This window comes from Chlorocebus sabaeus, chromosome 2 (assembly GCF_047675955.1).
Source record: "Chlorocebus sabaeus isolate Y175 chromosome 2, mChlSab1.0.hap1, whole genome shotgun sequence".
Lineage (NCBI taxonomy): Eukaryota > Metazoa > Chordata > Mammalia > Primates > Cercopithecidae > Chlorocebus > Chlorocebus sabaeus.
The window spans coordinates 25569919-25590314 of NC_132905.1; the positions used below are offsets into that span (position 1 = coordinate 25569919).

Here is a 20396-nt window from a genome sequence, read left to right on the forward strand (position 1 = left end):
AAACTTTACACCCCCACCCCCCAATTTCTCTTTAAAGAACTAAATTTTGGTGTTTAGAGTGTTAGATAAATAAATTCAATTCAACTTTCTTGTTAAATTACCAAAGACTGCAAATCACAAAAGCACAAACCAAAGAGATTAAATAATAATTCAGTTAAGCCCGGGATAGTGTAACCACAGAGAGACAGACAGCATCTCTGGACTTAGCTATCAAAGTGAGGGGGATGGTTTAAGACATATTATTAATATCCAAAGGAAATCTTGTCATTGACATTTTTAGGTAATTTCTGTTATTATAACTTCAGAAGCCATAATGAAAATGACTAAGATTTAATCAACAATATTATTCCTTAAACTACATAAAGGTTTCCATAAATATCGAATGATCTCTCCTTTTATTTGCACTATAAATTCCTTATAACACCTGCTTCCCTATAAGGAAGACATTACGTGGAACAATGGTAGGGAACGTGGACTAGTTATCTGCGTCCACTTGAGAGTGAAGAAATGAGTATGGAGTAACATATTTCCATAGAAGCAACCTTTAAGACGAGCTGTGCTCTAGGTTTGCAGCCTGGCAATCATCTGCCCTTCTTTGTTTGGTGAAGGGTGACCAAAGTGCCTACTAGCTATCTCCAGGCTACCATCCTTTCAAGAAACAACAGTCTTGATAGTTCAGATAAATTAGTCAAGGTCCCATTTTTCTAAAGAATTTCTCTATGACTTAATTTGCAACCAAATGTAAGCAAAATGAACAGTTTTCAAGTTGTACCCAAAAGGACAAGTGTTTCACTGTAATCTAACAAGTATTTTCAGTTTATAAAGTGTATAATACTGTATTTAAATTTAGATATTCTCTTTCAAAAGGCATTTTGCTAGCACACATTTTGTTTTTACTTAAAGGTTTAAAATAAAATAAACTCACCTTTTCATCAAGCATATCAGGGTGCTCTGTCAGCCAGACACAGAGACACTGAAAAGCTGCCACTATCATGGAGTGCAGATCCCTAGAGTGAAAAGGAGCTGGCCGACTACACTGATACACAATGTAGCTGCACACAGAACTGATGGCTCGCTTCCGGTCTCCTGAGTCAACCATCACCTTTACCTAAGCATATTCATTTGGAGAACAAAAACAATCAGCCAGGAATTACTGTACCAATTTCAAAGCATTTGCACTGAAGCTTGACCTATTTGACAATGTGATACACTACAGGAAGCCTTGCTTTTTTATATTATGTATATATAGGAACAGATTATTTCAGATGTATTGTAATACTCCCCCAAAAATAGTGGCATTTTTCAAGTGCTGAAACAGTATTTCATTTTAGCATAGTTTTTCATGCCCTAAAACCCAAACCCATTGGGTACACCTGTCCATCATTGCCAGAGACTGAAAGAACATGGGCACATTTTTAAACCCCTAACCCAACCTCACAGTGATGCTCTAGGTTCTGCAGAAAGTTCTGTGCAGCTGCTCAGAGGCATAACTGTCATACAGTAAATTGCCCAATATTTCAAGTATACAATTGGTCAATTCTGACGTAAGTATGCACCTGTGAACTATCACCACAATCGACAGTGGATACATTTATCACCTCCAAATCTCTTCATGCACCTTTGTAATCCTTCCTCCTACTCCTCTTTGCCCCTCCCCCTAAGCAACTGCTGATCTGCTATCACTATAGATTAGCTTGCATTGTCTAGAGTTTAAAGAAATAAAATCATTTAAAAGTCATACAATATGTACCTTTTTTTGGTCTGGTTTCTTTCACTCAGCATGATTATTTTCAGATTTAGCTACACTTTTGGGTGTATCAATTGTTCATTCATTTATATTGCTGAATAGTAGTCCATTACATGGATATACCACAATTTATCTAGTTACCTATGAACGGACATTGGGTTATTTCCAGCTTCTGGATATTATAATTACAGCTGCTATAAACATTCATGTACAAGGTATTTGTATCAATATATGTTCTCTTATCTCCTAGGAGTGGAATTATTGGGTCATATGTAGGTGTATGCTTACCTTTTTAAGGAACAGCCAAGCTGTTTTCCAAAATGGTGGTTCCATTTAAAATTCCCATCAACAGTTCCTCCACATCCTCACCAACATTTGGTATGGCCAGTCTTTTATACTTCAGCCATTCTAAGAGATTTGCAGTGGTATCTCATCATGGTTTTAACTGCAATTCCCTAATAATTAATGATATTGAGTATTTTTTCATATGCTTATTTGTCATCTGTATATCGTCTCTGATAAAACATCTATTCAAATCTTTTGCCCAATTTTTAATTGGGTTGTTTGTTGTATTATTAAGGGCTTTTGTTGTTGTGTTTTGTCTTCTTAAAAGATTTGATTAAAAGTCTTTACAAGGCAACATCCAGACTCCAGATCCAGCTGCCAAGGAGACCCTATTACGCAGTTGGGGCTGGGTAGAGCATGGCTTCCTAATCTGTCCTGAGATGGGCATGGTGAATAGTATCTCATTTTTAGGGTCCACAGTGCTCATGTGGTCAGGCAGTGGATTCTTAAGGCCAATCTTACCACTTGGGCACAGAACGTATGAGCTTCACTCTGACGCCAAGCAAACCCTGTCTTATTAGCACATGGTGGATGGTGGTATCAAAGTAGCAGTTAACAGGGTCCCTGCTGTGGATCATCAGATGACACACAAAGTTCATGGATTCAGTTCTCTGTCCTTAGAGTTTCCCTGACACCATGAACTCGTAGCCCTTGCCCCACTCTCCATAATGAACCATAGCACACTACAGAAGGCTCTCCTCACAGCAAACCCTAATAGTGGTTTACAGCACAGACTCTGTCTGGGCAACGGCATAGAGAATTCTTTTAGGCCACCTTTTCAGCATAAAGCTTTACCTGCCCTCAAGGAAGCCAAACCTCTTCTGAACTACCTCGGCCAATTCACAGATCCGGTGGTTCTTTTCACGAAGAACATTCTGCATCCTGGAGGCTAAGGTAGTGATTTCTATCCTGGTTGTTACAACTTGGACCTTAACCCCAGAGTAGTCACCTTCTGCAAGCTTCTGAGTGAAGAACTCGCTCAGTTTATTTCTTAAGATGCTATCAAACTTCCTCTTCTTAGAAATTTTCACCGCCATATTGCTGCTGTGCACCACCAAAAGGAAAGGCTATTATTGAGTTCTGAGAGTTCTTTATGTAATCTGAATACAAATCTTTCATCAAATATATGCTTTGTAAACATTTCCTCCCAGCCTCTGATTTGTCATCTCATTCTTTTAACAGTGTTTACTAAAGAACAGCAGTTTTAAATTTTGAAGTCCAACATATCAGTTTGTTCTTCTACAGCGTAACATCTAAGAAATCTATCCCAAGGTCACAAAGATTTTCTCCTGTTTTCTTCTGAAAGTTTTGTAGTTTAGTTTACACATATTTATGTAATAGAGACAAAGTCTCACTATGTTGCCCAGACTGATCTCATCTTGCCTCAGCCTCCCAAAGTGCTGGGATTATAGGCATGAACCACCGTGCTCAGCCAGTCTGAGTTAATTTTTGTACATAGTGCAAGGTATGAATCAAAATTTTTTGTTTTTAGTATATGAATATCCAATTGTTTTATAGTACCTCTGGTTGAAAAGACTATCCTTTCTCTTTTGAATTACCTTTGCACCAAAAATCAGATGACCACTTATGTATGGATATACTATTTTCTTCCACCAATCAATTTGTCCACCCCTATGCCAATACCAGTCTGTTTTGATTTACTGTAGCCTTACAGTAAATCATGCAATCAGGAAGTGTTAGCCCTTTATGAATTGTTAGGCAGGTCCAGAGCAGTGCTCCGTCTAGGACTAATTATTCCTTACTACTGAGTGTACTAAAGGTCACAGGAAACAGTACCTTGCTCTCAAAGACAGCAGTGCGGTCCTGTGTGTCTCACAAATGGCTGTTTTTTATTTTCTGTACCAGTAAGTGCTTCTCGCAAAATTATGATGTCCATTCTGGAGGATCTTTGAGGTAAACTCTAAGTGGTGGTAAGAACACCTTAGGTTTTATCGCTTATTTTGTTTCATATGGCTTAGGTAAGTCACAGCCTCTGACACCTATTCCCACAACTAAAAAATGAGGATTTGAACCGTATCATCCCAGACAGTAGCACCTGTTCATCAGCTTTTTGTTCACAAAATATTTTCTATATTTCCTCAATTATATATTATATGTAAGATAATCCTGCTCATCTTACTGATAAGAAAACACTTAGACGTTAGAGAAAATGCAAAGAAAGTGAAACTCTCATACGTTGGGAATGTAAAATGATTCAGTCACTATGAAAAACAGTTTGGCAGTTCCTCAAAAAGTTAAACATAGGGTTACCATATGACCCAGTAATTCTGCTCCTAGGTGTACATTCGAAAAGAATTGAAAACTGGTATTCAAACAAATACATGTACATACATGTTCACAGCAGCACTACCTGACAACAGCCTAAAGATTAAAACAACCCAAATGTCCATCAACTGATAAACAGATAAACTGGGGTATATACACACAATGAAATATTATCCACTCATAAAAGGGAATACAGTTGTGACACATTCTACAACATAAATGAAACTTGAAAACATTATGCTTAGTGAAAGAAACCAGACAGAAAAGGTCACACATTGTATGATTCCATTTATATGAAATGTCCAGAATAGGTGGATCCATTGAGACGAAATGCAGACTGGTGGCTGTCAGAGGAGTGGGGTGGGTAGACTGAAGCAAAACTGCTTCATGGGTATGGGGTTTCCTTTAGGGATGATAAAAACATTTTAGACCTATAAGTAGAAGTTGCTCAACACTGTGAATGTGTCAAGTCACTGAATTGTTTTTAAATGGCTAATTTTATATTATACAAATTTCATCTCAAAAGAAAGAATACACTTAGAGAAGCACAAATGACCACCAAGTTCTAAGTTTCCACAAAACTGAAATAATGGCTATGAAAGAAATCTGAAAAGTGTAGCTAAGGCTGGGTGCAGTGGCTCACACCTGTAATCCTATTACTTTGGGAGGCCAAGGCGGGTGGATCACTTGAGGTCAGAAGTTCGAGATCAGTCTGACCAACATGGTGAAACTCCATTTCTACTAAAAGTACAAAAATTAGCTAGCTGTGATGGCGTATGCCTGTAATCCCAGCTAGTCAGGAGGCTGAGGCAGGGGAATTGCTTGGAAGCAGAGGCTGCAGTGAGCCGAGTTTGCACCATTGCACTACAGCCTGGGCGACAGAGTAAGACTCTGTCTCAAAAAAAAAAAAAAAAAAAAAAAAAAAAATGTAGCCAATTTTCACTTATCTCTGATAATGGAGGATGGCAGAGCCACAGGTAATCCCAAATGGTATACATTAGGATAACCATTTTTTACAAAATCAATATGTATTTTATTATCATATGCAAATAAATAAATGACAAGTATTAAAATGTTTCCTATAATTTAACAGTAAAAATCTCATTCATACTCTTTGAATCTATTTTAAAAAGTAAAGTTCATTTCATAGAATATCACTTGGAGGCTTAACTTTGCACACTTTGGATATAAACTATGTTTGAGTATGATCAACACTAAAATACCCACACAAGGGGTCAAGAGATACAGAAAAAAGAACCACGGCCCAAGGCTGTTGGGTTAAAACAAAAGGACTGTCTTCCTCACCTTTGCAAGGCCAGAGAGGAGCTCTAAAGCTGCCAGTGATATGCTCATGTCTTGGCGCCACTGGGAGTTGAGTCTTTGGGTGACGAGATGAATGCTGCGAATCAGGAGCCCAGCAGCTGAATCTGTATTAAGAGCTAGGATATAACCCCAATGCCACATCCCACAGGGAGGGAAAACAACTAAGCATTAGTAACGAGAAGCACAGCATCCACTAGGCACAGACCACAGCAGCCACAGTGAGAACGACGGGCACCCACACAGTGCTACGTTCCCCACCCCACTGGATTGAGTGCCAAGCCCAACTACACAGTGCACAGGCATATGTGCTAGACCAGAGCAGCTTCTAGCTCCTGGTTCATGCACTTTCACACAACTGTGGGATTTGGCAGTTTCACTGTCATTTTTATAACAACGTAAATCTTAAAGTTTCTAAATTATCAACTCATAGAGAGGTACATTTTCAAAAAGAGTGATGAAAAGGCTATCAATCATTTCCTTCAAACTTTATAGAGGAAAGAATTCTAATTTTACAGCCTCCTCAGATGCTGGGAAGTACTCTAAAGCAAGCATCTGTTGAAATTACTTACAGGGTTTAAGCCATCAAAACTCACATGCAATGCCTTTTCAAACACACTTTAACATTTAATTCTCCAGGATTACTTTAATACTTCTAAAAAAATTAAATAACCAAGCCACCGTATTTTTATTTGGGCTCCAATCTATATTTAAAAGCAATCACTAGTTAGCTAGTAGGAAATTAGGAAAAATTAAATAAGGACAAATTAAACTGAATTTATAAAGAAAGCTTTAGGGACATTATACCTGTCGATCCTATCAGAAAGAGGGCAGTGACAACAGAAAAAGGAATGATCATTAAAGAGAGACACTCATGCGACACTAACACAAATCAGGATTTCTTAGTAAAAAATAGTTTACGACATTACAAGCAGAGCTCACTAACACCAGTTCAAAATGCTAAAACAAACAATAATCACTTAAAACATTTATATTAGAACACATGCAGTAATGAAAAATTTCTCTTTTTCTTTGTTTTTGTTTTGTTTTGTTTTGAGATGGAGTCTTGCTCTGTTGCCCAGGCTGGAATACAGTGGCGCAATCTTGGCTCACGGCAACCTCTGCCTCCCGGGTTCAAGCGAGCCTCCTGCCCTGACCTCCCGAGTAACTGGGATTACAGTTGCCTGCCACCATCCCCAGCTAATTTTTGTATTTTTAGTAGAGACAGGGTTTCACAGGCTGGTCTCGAATCCCTGACCTCAGGTGATCCGCCCACCTTGGCCTCCCAAAGTGCTGGGATCACAGGCGTAAGCCACTGCGCCCAGCTAGTATTGAAAAATTTATTTAGCTTAAACATGTTTTAGAAAGCATGAAAAATAATTTTCAACCTATAGAATGCCCAAATCTACATACACAGTGAATAAGATAATTTAAATAACTTCTTCACAAATATAATATTTAAATGTGTCAAATATCCACATAATGGCTTTATATATCTGACATGTTCAAGGATACTTATTGCAAACTTAAACCATAGAAACATGCCTCATGAATTCATGAACTCACGAACATGGCTCATGACATGCCTCATGAACCTCATGAACATGGCTCATGAACTCTCCAGATGATTAAAAAATTAAACTCCCATCTAAGAATCTAGATATAACTCCAATCTAGTTGGATAAGTGCTCACAGATTCAATACACCGTTAGTACTTGTGCAGAAAAACATAAAGGTACCCACAAACTCACAGAACCCATAAAACAACTGCCCAAGGTAGGGGACAACCTTGTATAGGATGCTTGGCTGGCAAATGTTTTAGTTGGCAGGACAAAAAATAAAAATGTTTCAGGGCTAATGAATCTCGTGAGCTATAGTAGGGGGTACACAGGTTTTAACATGAAGACACGCTTTCCTCTGGGCTGCTATCTAATACATCCCCCATCACCCTCCTTGCCACACTGCAATAACTGCCTTATTGGACATCTCTGCCACTACACTGTGAGCTCTGAGGCAGAGCCCACATCTTATTTGGTTCTCTACCACCACACATAGTAGAGAATTCAGAAATGTTTCCTGATCACCCATTACCATCAATTATAAAATCTAATATACTACCCCAAATCTAATATACTACCCAAAAGCTATACAGTTAAATTAAAAAGATTTGTTTTCTTTTTCTTAGCTTCTTAAGACTGACATCCTCTCTACTAAACTAAGGTACATAAAAAACATGAACATTAAAATTTTTAATGTTTTTGTTTTATAAATGTAAGCATTAAAATCATTCTGTTAAACTTTGAATTTCAAAAGAAACATGACTAACCATAATCTCTTAAGAGAGCTTGAGCAGGTCTCTCACTATCGGGAGTCGTGGGCTCCGTGCTTCCACCACTTGTTGAACTAATACCACTATTGGTGCGACTATGACTCTTCAGGTTATTTTCTCCACCACCCTAGTCAAATGAAAATGAATCAAGTGTTTGAGGGTTACATCACAGTTTACGAGTATAAATAAAGGTCAATCATTAAAAACCATGCTGATAAAGCAGAATGTGCCAACTGAATAGTACAAACTGATAGTAATAGATAGAAACTGACAAGGGATTAAAACCACTGTGGTATTTTTTTACATAGATACATCTACTGGAGGGTATGAAGGGTTTGACTACTACAGGTGCCCATACTGGGGTCTTCTTTGCCACTATTTACAAAGGGCTGGCCCAGCTTTTTCATCTTTACTAGACTTCACTAGATTCCAGGTCCTTAAAAAAAATACCCTAGTGCCTCCCAAGCAAAACTTCAGAACAGAAATATAAGCTTAAAAAGCATGAATAAACAAACAGCAACTTTCAAATATAGTTATATCAGAAAACACAAACAATAAAATACCAGGGTTACTATTAACTCCCATATGTATAGGGGCTAATAAACCTATCTGTTAGACTTCCCTCATTTTTCCCCCATATGAACATAGTTCATTATACTAAGATCAGTAAATTATTATTAACCATCTACTGAGATACGAATGTAATTTCCTCAATAATAATTTGATCACCCACCCTACATCTACTCAGCTTACTACATATACCCAACTTACCCCAGTATACCCTATTAACCTCCCCATTCTCTTGCCTCTACTCTAAGTATAGGGATGATATATCTTGAAGACAAAGCAGAGAGCACTGGAAGTCTCTGAGAAGCATTTTTGATTTAGAAGCATTGGTGCTTTGAGGGACCTGCAAACTTAGGTCTAGAGGGGTTACAAAGAATTGATGGGAAAGAAAAAGTTAAAGTAGTTGCTTGCTGGCTAGGACTTTTCCTAGGTTATTCCACCAAGTTTGCCACCACAGCAAAACAAGTAAGAGTTTAAGTAGATACTGTTCAGAAATAAAGACTGGATTTAGCTGTAGTTTCTCTCATACAGAATCTCTTGGGAACCTGATGTACAGCTGATGAGGCACTGAAAAGTAAACCTCAAAATATATGTTATTTTTAAAAAGAATCCTTCTGAGCCAATGAGCAGGATTTACAAACTAAAGGCCTTTAAAATTCACAAAGATGGACGTTTTGGAATTTACATAAAATCCAAAAGTGATATTCTCTGACAGATTACATGTATGCTTCTTACCATCTCCATCTGGCAACCAATGGCTTCCAAAAGTGCTGAATCTTGAACAATATTTAACATTGCCCCTGCAATAACAACAAAACAGTATTTTATATAAAATACACAAGAACACTAAAATGGCTAAAACATTTTATATGATTAATAGTAGAGATAAGAATATAATTTTGGTTGAGCATTCCTGAAATACCCATGAAAGTACAGTTGGCTCTTAAACAACATGAGCTTGAACTGTACATATGCAGGTGTTTTTTTGTTTTTTGTTTTTTTTAATAGAGACAGGGTTTCATTGTGTTAGCCAGGATGGTCTTGATCTCCTGACCTCGTGATTCGCCCACCTTGGCCTCCCAAAGTGCTGGGATTACAGGCATGAGTCACTGCGCCTGGGCCATATGCAGATTTCTTCAATAAACATGTTAGAAAGCTTTCTGGAGATTTGTGACAATTTGAAAATACTCCCAAACTGCACAGCCTAGAAATATTAAGGAAAAAAAAAAAAAAAAAAAAAAAAAGGCCAGGCACAGTGGCTCATGCCTATAATCCCAGCACTTTGGGAGGCCAAGGTGGGGCAGGAGGTCAAGAGTTCGAGACTAGCCTGGTCAACATGGTGGAACCCCATCTCTACTAAAAATTACAAAAATTAGCCAGGTGTGGTGGTGTGCACCTGTAATCTCAGCTACACAGGAGGCTGAGGCAGAAGAATTGCTTGAACCTGGGAGGCGGAGGTTGCAGTGAGCCGAGACTGCACCACTGCACTCCAGCTTGGACAACAGAGTCAGACTTCATCCCAAAAAGAAAAAAAAAAAAAGAGAAAGAAAAGAAATATTTAAAAAATTAGAAAAAGTTAAAATTGGCTGGACATACTAGCTCACGCCTGTAATCCTAGCACTTTGGGAGGCCGAGTCAGGAGGATCGCCTGAAGTCCTAGGAGTTTGAAACCAGAGTGGGCAACAAAGCAAGACCCTGTCTCTAAAAATAAATAAAAAATAAAAAGCTAAAATTTATCAAAAACTTACGTACACAAACACTTACAGACCATACATGATGCCATTTGCAGTCCAGAGAAATGTAAACAAAGTTGCAGTATTAAATAACTGCATAAAATTAACTGTAGTACACACTGTACTACTGCAATCATTTTGTAGCCTCCTCCTGTTGTTACTGGGGTGAGCTCAAGTGTTAATGAGTATCCTGCTTAAAATATAATGTGATGTTAACCATCTCCATGTGAGTAGTTCATCTCTCTCATAGACTGAATACTGCAGTATCCATGGTTCTCACATATTTTCATCATGTTTACTGCAACACCATGAACCTTGACTAACACCATGGGACCCATAGGAAGTGCCACTAGTGATGTTGGAAGTGCTCCCAAGAAGCAGAGAAAAGTCATGACATTACAAGAAAAAGCTGAGTTGCTTGATATGTACTGTATATTGGGGTCTACAGCTGCAACTGTCCAACAATTGAGACGATTTATCTTATAAACAATTTATGGTATCAATAAATACAGTACTAAAAATATATTTTCTCTTCCTTATGATTTTCTTTTTTTTGAGACAGAGTCTCACTCTGTCACCCAGGCTGGAGTCCAGCGGCATGATCTCAGCGCACTACAACCTCCACCTCCCGGGTTCAAGCAAATCTCTGCCTCAGCCTCTGAGTAGCTGGGATTACAGGCACCTGACACCATGCCTGGCCTTTTTTTTTTTTTTTTTGGTATTTTTAGTAGAGACAGGGTTTCACCATCTTAGCCAGGCTGGTCTTGAACTCCTGACCTCATGATTCACCCACCTCCCACCGGCCTCCCACAGTGCTGGGATTATAGGCATGAACCACCACGCCCAGCCTTTTTTTTTTTTTTCCGGAGACGAAGTTTTGTTCTTATTGCCCAGGCTGGAGTGCAATGGCATGATCTCAGCTCACTGTAACCTCCGTCTCCCGGGTTCAAGCATTTTCCTACCTCAGTCTCCCAAGTAGCTGAGATTACAGGCATGTGCTACCACACCCTGTTAATTTTTGTATTTTTAGTAGAGATGGGGTTTTACCATGTTGGCCAGGGCGGTCTCGTGAGCCACCCGCCTCGGCTTCCCAAAGTGCTGGGATTACACCATGTATTTCTTAATAAAATATTCTTTTCTCCAGCATACTTTATTGTAAAAATTCAGTATATATTAATAATATTCAAAAATACAAAATATATGTTAATCAACTGTTATTAGTAAGGTTTCTGGTCAACAGTAGGCTGTTTTTAGGGAATCAAAAAGTTATATGTGGATCTCAACAGCTCAGGGTGTTGGCAAAAAACTCCATTTGTGAGTCTAGAAAATTGTGTCCACAATTAATGGCTTTTGAGACTTATGAAACCCTAAAAGCTTTTTGCCCAGATACAGACAATTCCAGTCACCTATTAATTAGGTGTCTCTGGATAAATATGGTTCTTGGCCACTGTGACCCATCTCTTCAGGATCTCTCTCTCTCAGTTTTAGAGGCCTTTTAGAAACCATTTCATGGACTGTGTTCCTGTTGGAAGGACATACACCCCACCTCCTCAGGGGCATGAGGGCTTAAACGGAATGTCTGATCCCACTTTTGAACAGGTAAAAATCTAAGATGCTAGGAAGAAGCCTAATTCTTGTCTTGCTAATGAAGAGAAGAAAGCAAGCCTCTCACCACTGCCAAGGTCAAAGCATTCTCAAAGATCAATTGCTCCATAAGTAGGGAGTTCTAACTGCCACCCAGGTTTGTGGGCTGGGATGGTATTTGCATTCACATAGTTCAGTGGGTACTCCTGTTATGTGGCTGAGGAAAGCCCTACTTTCCTAAGAGCTTCCACTGTCAAGGGTGGTGATCTCAATACCCAGGGTTGCACTTCAGTGGCACTGAGACACAGAAGCAACAATTGAAAACCCTTTGCTTGCAAATGTAATACATTGCTGTTTACCCAATTTGAACATCAGATTAGAGGAAGAAAAGAAGAATTCCTCTGTTCATCAGGGTCTCTCTGAAGATTTTCAGGGAGATAAGACTGTCTGTCCCTTAGTGCTAACAATAGATCTGTCAATCAACAAATACCTTATATTTTAAAAAACATGTAAAAAGGGGGGAGTTCAAGCATTTAAACAAACAAAATAATTTCAGGTTCTGTGCTGTGAAAAAAATTATGAAATAAGATCATCTTTAGCAAGGTCTGTTAGGGAAGCTCTCTCTAAGAAGATGATGAAGAAAAGCTAAACAAAAATCTAGGGAAAGAACATCCCAGCAGGAGGGATACAAAGTAAGGTTCTGAAGAAATCATGAGCTACTATGTTCAAGAGAAAAAGGACTAGGAGGAAAGTACAGACTGACGAGACCTGTAAGTAACGGGCAGGAGGAAGAGAAAGAGGCAGGAAGAAGAGGGGCAGGAGGAAGAGGAAGAGGCAGGAAGAAGAGGAAGAGGCAGGAGGAAGAGAAAGAGGCAGGAGAAAGGAGGGCAGGAAGAAAGGAGGAAAGAAGAGAGGGATGGGAAGGAGAGGCAAAGAGTGGAGAAAGGAGAGAAGGGAGAAGAGAAAGAAAAGCAAAAGCACAAATAAAATGGCCAACCAAGACAACTGTAACACTTTACTTCCCTCATCTCACCGCTTTAAATTTTCTTACATTAAAAAACTAACTGCCTCTGATTCAGAATAAGTAGAGCTACATTAGGTTTAGGCTCCAGTCACTGACTGCCGACTCCTCATCAGGCCTGCAGTCAACAGTACTGGGTTTCACTTACAACATAATGTGTGAATACAAACCTAATATCATTTGGGTATTGTTGGGGTCCGTTTCTGTTTGCAAGGCACCTATTAATATATTCACAAGTCTCAACTTCAGGGACAGAAAAGTTATTGGTTTATCATAAGTCGAGCTGTCATCATTACTAAACTTTCCTTCCAGGACCACCTATGGAAAAAGCAAATAATATTTAACATCAGCTGTTGCAGCTCATGAGCCCATGTGGGAACAGCCAGAGTGGAGGAACAGATCAGTCTAATGAGAAAGGCTTTCAGTCTAATATTAGCCACTGTGCTAACTCTGTCACTAACACTCAATATGTTAATAGATGTCCTCAGCCTGTAACTGCTTGAAAACTGGTAGAAAAACTGACAGAGGAAAAAAAAAAAAAATCACAAGTCAACTTTGTTAATTCACTTGAAATAACTTGAGTGAAATAACTTGAGTTGAAAAATAAAACATCCCCTGTTCCATTTTTAACATTCGATTTGACTTAAATTAGTACACAAAACAGAATATAGAATATAAAAAAACTTTAACAAAACATTACCTCAGATTTGACTGTGCCAAAATGATGAGGGAGGGGCAACAAAGAAAGTAGGATATTAATGGAGGATCTTCGCAATTCTGTTGGATTTACATAGCTTTTGAATTTTGAGAGCTCTCTGCCAAAAAATAAAAAGATATTAGTATTTTTGAACTAAAGTACATTAGCTACTGCCAAATACATATAATGCCAATTTTTCCAAATCCTAGCATTGTGTATATGTGTATTGTGTATTTCTAAGTTAAACTGTTACTGAATTAAACTAGAAGTTGATCGATTTCTTTATCTAAAATGTAAGGCCTACTCTACAAAGGTAAGACCTCTGTGATGGAGTTGTTCTCACCCTTCTACACCAGGCCAAAAACAATTCAACAAGCCCACGGACAAATCAGAACTGAAGGAGTTCAGGGATGAGGTGCGTTTGGACACACTACACTCATTAAATGTGGCCTGAGTTCTCTTGGACTATGAAGACGACTAGACAGGATACATTAGGAAACTGGGGAGGAAGCACCAACAGACCAGGCCAAATCAGACAGTTGATATAACAGCAGAGAATGATAGCTTACCTGTCAGGCAAAATGGTTTCAAGAGCTGAAATAAAGTAAGGAACCACAACATCAATCCCTTTCAAGTCACAGCAGAACAAAGGAGGAGAGTTTAGAATAACGCTGGCCAAGACAGGATGGCACACATAATCATTTATCTGCAAACCTTGAATTAAAAGCATGTAAAATCTAGGAAAGCAAGAAAAAAATTTTAAACAAACTGCTAATCAAAAGTTTTCATAATTATTATTTGCTACATAGTTATCTGAAAGTCTATTTCCACTCTTCACTATTTTTACCCTTTAAAGAAAGGGCATTATTGGAATTACTGGAATTTACTAGAATTTTACCCTTTAAAAGGTATTACTGGAATTACTGGAATTTTACCCTTTAAAGGGTATTACTGGAATTAAAACAATTCTGAATTATATACACTAAGACCCAAATCATCTTTCTTAATGAAGAAAAAAAACCATTCATGTCTATTGCACCTTCTCAAAGTTTAAGTCTTGCAACTCAAAGTTCCAGGGGCCTGCAAATAAGGCAACCAGAACAAAACAAAATAATAGGCTGCAGTACTTTTCAATAAACTGGGGGAATTGCTGAGTTAAATTCCATAACAGAAAAATGTTGCAACATTTAGTAATTCCTAGGGGGAAAAAGTATGTTTTCATTTTTGTCCCTTCCCCATTATTTTTGGGGGGACAATGAAAGAAAGAAACCTGCATTTGATCTTCTGTATTCATCATGAAGGTCACCTGAATAAGATTCCTTTTAGGAATATGCCTGAATATACCTTAGTTTTTAACTCCACCCCCAAACTCTAATCAACTTACTAAGCATTCAATCTCCCATTACTCAAGAGCAACTATACTGTTATACTCTTCTACTGTGAGGCGAGTTTCTCTTCTCTGCAAAACTCTTCAGAAACAACTTCATCACTTACTGGTTATTGCTTAACCCATTTCAATCTCTCTCCCTAGAACTCAACTAAAACCACACTAGCAAATAACCAATGGGCTCTTGATTGCTAAATCCAAGAGACATGATTAATTCTTAACTCACTCTGCCTTTTGAAAGCATTCAACCCTTTGACTACTCCCTTGTCTCCTTATGCTTCCCTGATTTCTATGACCATTTTCTTTCACAGGTCCTCTTACTCTACCTGCCTCTTAATGATGGTGTTCCTCAGTCTGACAACCTTAGTTCTGGAAGCTCTCTCTTTTACTAACCTGATTTTAAACACTTCTTAAGTCACTAAATATAATCAAATCATTCTAACCCACACCTCTCAACTGAACTCCAGATCTGTTAGCCAAAAGCTTACTGGATATCTGGATGTCTACTGATTACTATGGTACTTCTGTGCACAATATCTGGCACAAAGTAGGACTTAATAAACATTTGTTGACAAATATCCCATAGCCACTTCAAATTCAATCGATTCAAAACTAAACTGATCACTTGCCCTCTCATGAATCTATTGTTTTAGTTTGTCCTACTACCACCCATTCAGTCTTATGGCTCAGTCAGAAAGTTCATGGTGATAGCATTCTCCCCTACTACTAGAGTACCATTTAGGATATCTCCCCAGCCCAGAGTTCCTGAGAAACGTGCCCCCACAACAAGGGGGTGAGCTCTAACACCCTTATGTGACCCACCTACACAACTGTAGCTGACTAAACCAGAGACAGGCAGACTAATTAGATCCTCCTTCCCAGGAGTCTATAATTAAAATTCAGAGATACTAATTGGCCCTGATGGTCACCTAGACCAAGGTCATGAAAACTGGGTACTTTTTAATTATTTATTTATTTATTTTTGAGACAGAGTCTCACTCTGTCGCCCAGGATGGAGCGCAGTGGCACAATCTCGGCTCACTGCAACCTCTGCCTCCTGGGTTCAAGTGATTCTTCTGCCTCAGTTTCCTGAGTAGCTGGGACTACAGGGGAGTGCCACCACGCCCAGCTAATGAAAACTGGGAACTCAGAAGCACACTACAATATGAGAAAATGATCTGCAGAGATGAGAAGAATGAAGCAGTTCTGGGAGACTAGGAAGACAGAGAGAGAGGAATAAAGTTGTTTCGGTCCTTGAGTATCTGCTCTTCATGAGGTCATACTGCATTTTCTAACCTTAGAATTTAATAAATATAACTAGCTTCTCACAACTTACTCTCCTTTTACTTAAGTCAGATTGAGAAGGTTTCTGTTGCTTAAAGCCAAGTGCCTATAGTTAAGATAACCCTGCCTAGTTGCCTGTATATACCATTCTTTTTCATATTCATAAAATTCTGTACTTAGTTCCCTCTGATAGGGTCAGTTTAATTCTATCTCCTGAGAACCTAACAAGTATGCAGATATCTAAATACTCTGTTGATATTAACCTCACTTCTGCACCTGTGTGAATGATCAGTAAAGGAAGGCAAAACAGTGTCAAGATGAACGGGAGGCCATTATGAGTTAGTTTAGGAGAAAAGCGACAAAGTCTAAAGTATAATGGTGGATAGAGTGAAAACAGCAATCAGAAAGAGGGTTAAGGAGCAGAAAGGCAGGAGTTGGCTGATCAACTAAAGATACAGAAGAAGAGGATTCTAAAATGATTCTTCATTTCTGCCCTAAGCAACTGAATGGATGGCAGAGGCATTAACAAAGATGGCTGAAGCCATAGATTTGGAGAAGATGACCCTAACCAACTTCCTAACACAGTCTAAACACTAACCATCCTTTAAAATTCCAGCATAATCATTCAATCCTCCATAACTCTTTCCTGAATCCCCTTGGAGTAAATAAATGTGCACTGCTTCTTCCCCTGAATGCCCATAGCACATTATCTGTACCTCTCCCATCAACATCCTATTCCTGTTGATCATTGTCACGTGTGCACATGGCTTTGTTTGTGGCTCTGCCCAGAAAATAAGCTCCTTGGAAGCAGGATTTACAGCTGACTTATTTCTGGACTGCCTACATGCAAATACTTTGCTAAAAATTTGTTAACAAATTATTGTGGTCCTTCAAAATCTCTCCATATTAAAAAGATTCAAATAAGATGACATAAATAGCACTTCTAAAACAAAAAGGGTCTTAAGGGTCTTTACCAAATCAGATGAGACAGGTAAAATGAAAGATTTCAGGCAAATGTCGATCACTTACAGACATCTGTAGGTATTTCTGACCAACATTCACTCATCGGTTCAGTCGGCCAAGCAACGCAACAATGGCTTCACTATCAAAACTATATAAATGAAAAAACAAACAAAAATTCCAAGACCTGGATAAATAAGCTGGCAGAATCTCTTCTCCAGTCTTCTTGCTACAAAAAATCCTACACAGTGTCCCACAAGCCTCAGCTCTTCCTGCTTCATAGTTATCAGGAAATTCACTTGCATCAAACATAGGATTGGAAACCATGGTGTCTGTGGACATTTGTGACCCTTTCCGTCGAAACTCCATGCTAGCTTGTGTTGTAATGGCTGGGGAGAGAAAAGGAGGGTTTTATTATATTTGCAATATGCCGAGTAGGCTCATGGGACCCTGGACACAAAGATCAAATGTTGGTGTCATTAAATAGCTACTTGAATCCAATAAGTGCTTTTGTTTAGCAACTATGTCTTAATGTTTTTAAAAAGGGCTCTCTGAAATCTTCTTTGAAAATAGGTTACAATTAATTTACAGTGGCATTGTCAGTTTAACAGATTGTACAAGAAGCATTTTTCAACTGAATTTTTGATCAGCAGAGTACATTTGTATATATCTGTATCCATATACAGATATATAATACAGAATTTGGCTTTTCTATTATTTCTTTTCTGTTTTTTCTTCCCCCTACACAATGATGCTTAAACGTTAAGAAAAATAGCTACTGCAATTTACACATTACCCTAGATGGACATCCTAATTAAGTGGGCAACCCTATACCAGTCTGTATACTTTAGGGAGAGGGCAAAGTAAGGATGAGAAGTGGGCAGGGAGAAAAAGAGAGCATTCCCACAACCCACCCAACTCCAAAACACACACCAAAGAATCGCTCAACCAAGCAAAATGAGAATGAATTTTAACAACCACAGACAGCAGCTAACTTGAGGCTGATAAATCAGAAAATTGGATTGATAAAAAAGATTATCATGGTCATTCGTTATCACTGAAACAGAAGCCCTTTGAAAGTTGCTTTTATTTTTAAAAGATTTCACAGTGTATTGAAAATCACTCTGAAATCTTTTATTACTCTACATGAAATGCTTAAATTATTTTATAATAGATTTAATAGAATGCAGAGTCAAGCATAAATCTTTATGCAACTTCCCATGAGCCATTTTTAGTCCTGAATAAGCTATCCAGCAATAATACATTTGAAAAACACTACATGCAGAATGCATACAAATCAAACACTAAATCTGTATAAAAATAAGCTTAAAGCTTTAAAAAAAAAAAAAAAAAAAAAAGCCAAAACACAGTTAGTGCAAAGTCCTGGAATTCATGACATGACCAGACTAGTATACAGAAATAATGGGACTGATTCAGGCAGATTAATTTGCTTTTGCCAACAATCTTCCCCATTCAAAACACAGAAAAGTATTTTTCTTCCCAAGTGCAAGAACTACAAGAGACAATGACAATCAAATTTTTAATGGAATTATGAAAAAAATAAAAACATGACTGCAATTAAGGAGAAGCTTCTGGTTCCTACTTACAAGATTTATAAGAAAGAAGAATTTGGATAAAAGATGCTGCAAGATAATAGAAATAAATGGAAACAAATCAAAGGACAGTAGTAATTATAAAATACTTTAAAGATGGTGAAATTTTACAATAAATTAAGAAGCTTTTTAGCTTTTTAAAAGTTAAATTAAAAGCTTTACGATACCACAAGCTAGTTCAAAAACACAGGAAATTGTGCATTCAGGTCCAAAATTATGATTTTTGTATCATGCAAAACAATGAACGAAGAAAATTACACAACTACAAAGAATTGAGGTTTTGAAGTGCCCATAACGTGCATTAAAATTTTAGTTCATTAACCCTTCCCAGCTCAATGTTACTTTTACAAAGCACAGTGTACTGTCATGTAAATCTAAAGCTAACCAGTTCAAAGAAGCAAACACTTTAAGTTAGAGGTGAACTGCATGGCAGAATTCCTTGATGGCAGCCAGTACTTAAAAACAGTTAATATACCCAAGCCTCCCACCAGACTTGAGACCTCAAGATTGGCACCTAGCATTCTAACCCCTTTAACTATTTGGATACCTCATATCTCCTGGGTAATGTAACAGCCTTTATCATCTCTGAACACAATGAGGAGAAAAGGAGCTTCTATCCTCTCCCCAGCAAGGAAAAATTTTAAAGTAAGATGTTGTTCACATATGATTTGAAGTCTGGTTTTTATCTTCTGGTGCAAGAGGGTGAGCAAAGCTGTTACAAACTCCCTGGAGAGCAAAAAGATCTATAAGTTCCTTTTAAGCAAGCCCACCAACCAAGCAGCAGGTTGAGCCATTCTAGATTCATGGATTTCAGCGTCAACAGCTCTATACCCAAAAGTTACATTGTAAGAATTACATCTTAACAAAAATAAAAAAGAAAAACAGGACTGATTCATTCTAGAAAATGCAAATTAATAAATATAAACATGGTACAGAAAACTCAAAATATAAAGTAAACGAACATAAAGACAAGCATAACCCAAAAGTCGTCTTTTAAAAGTTTTCACTTATTGTAAGTAAGCACATTTACCTATCCCAGAAGCACTACTTTCAAACTGTGAATAAAATTATAATATGAAAATGGCAGAATATAAAGTGTCTGAATTTGAACAAAATAAAGCAAGCAAAGATATCCCTAAACTCAAACATGGCATTCTCAAATTATATTCCTAGAAATCTTAATATTCACAATTTTTCTAAATTAAAGATTTGTAAGAACATTCTAAATAATTACATGTGTATAATGTTCACAGACATAGACCCTGGTTCTGAGATGATAGTAATAATAGCTAAGAATTATAATAACAGCTAAGAAACCATTTCTAAGAGAAAGCAGAGACCCTTCTGGCCATTGTATTAGTTTTATCCTTGGAATTAACAGTCTCCCTAGAGATACATCAACTAATGTAAGTAGACGTCTTTTTGTCTTATTTCCAACCCCAGCAGAAGAGTGCTTTCTTACCAAACAACCAATACACTCATTAATGCATATATCACAGTACCTTGCCCATAGTAATAGCAGC

General features: G+C 37.9%; 1 protein-coding gene across 3 annotated transcripts in view; it reads right to left on the reverse strand.

Annotated features, from left to right (window-relative positions):
• RALGAPB (Ral GTPase activating protein non-catalytic subunit beta) overlaps positions 1-20396 on the reverse strand; it is a 108545-nt gene that overhangs the window by 38100 nt on the left and 50049 nt on the right. For 2 of the 3 annotated variants that reach the window (XM_008017666.3, XM_008017658.3), the window contains exons 10-17: positions 17448-17649; positions 14199-14366; positions 13633-13747; positions 13103-13250; positions 9330-9394; positions 8025-8154; positions 5684-5817; positions 926-1108 (exon numbers count right to left, since the gene is read on the reverse strand). In XM_008017666.3, the coding sequence (XP_008015857.3) occupies positions 926-1108; positions 5684-5817; positions 8025-8154; positions 9330-9394; positions 13103-13250; positions 13633-13747; positions 14199-14366; positions 17448-17649 (1145 nt within the window). The remainder of the gene's footprint in view (positions 1-925; positions 1109-5683; positions 5818-8024; positions 8155-9329; positions 9395-13102; positions 13251-13632; positions 13748-14198; positions 14367-17447; positions 17650-20396) is intronic. The other variant, XM_008017676.3, reaches the window with a different exon arrangement.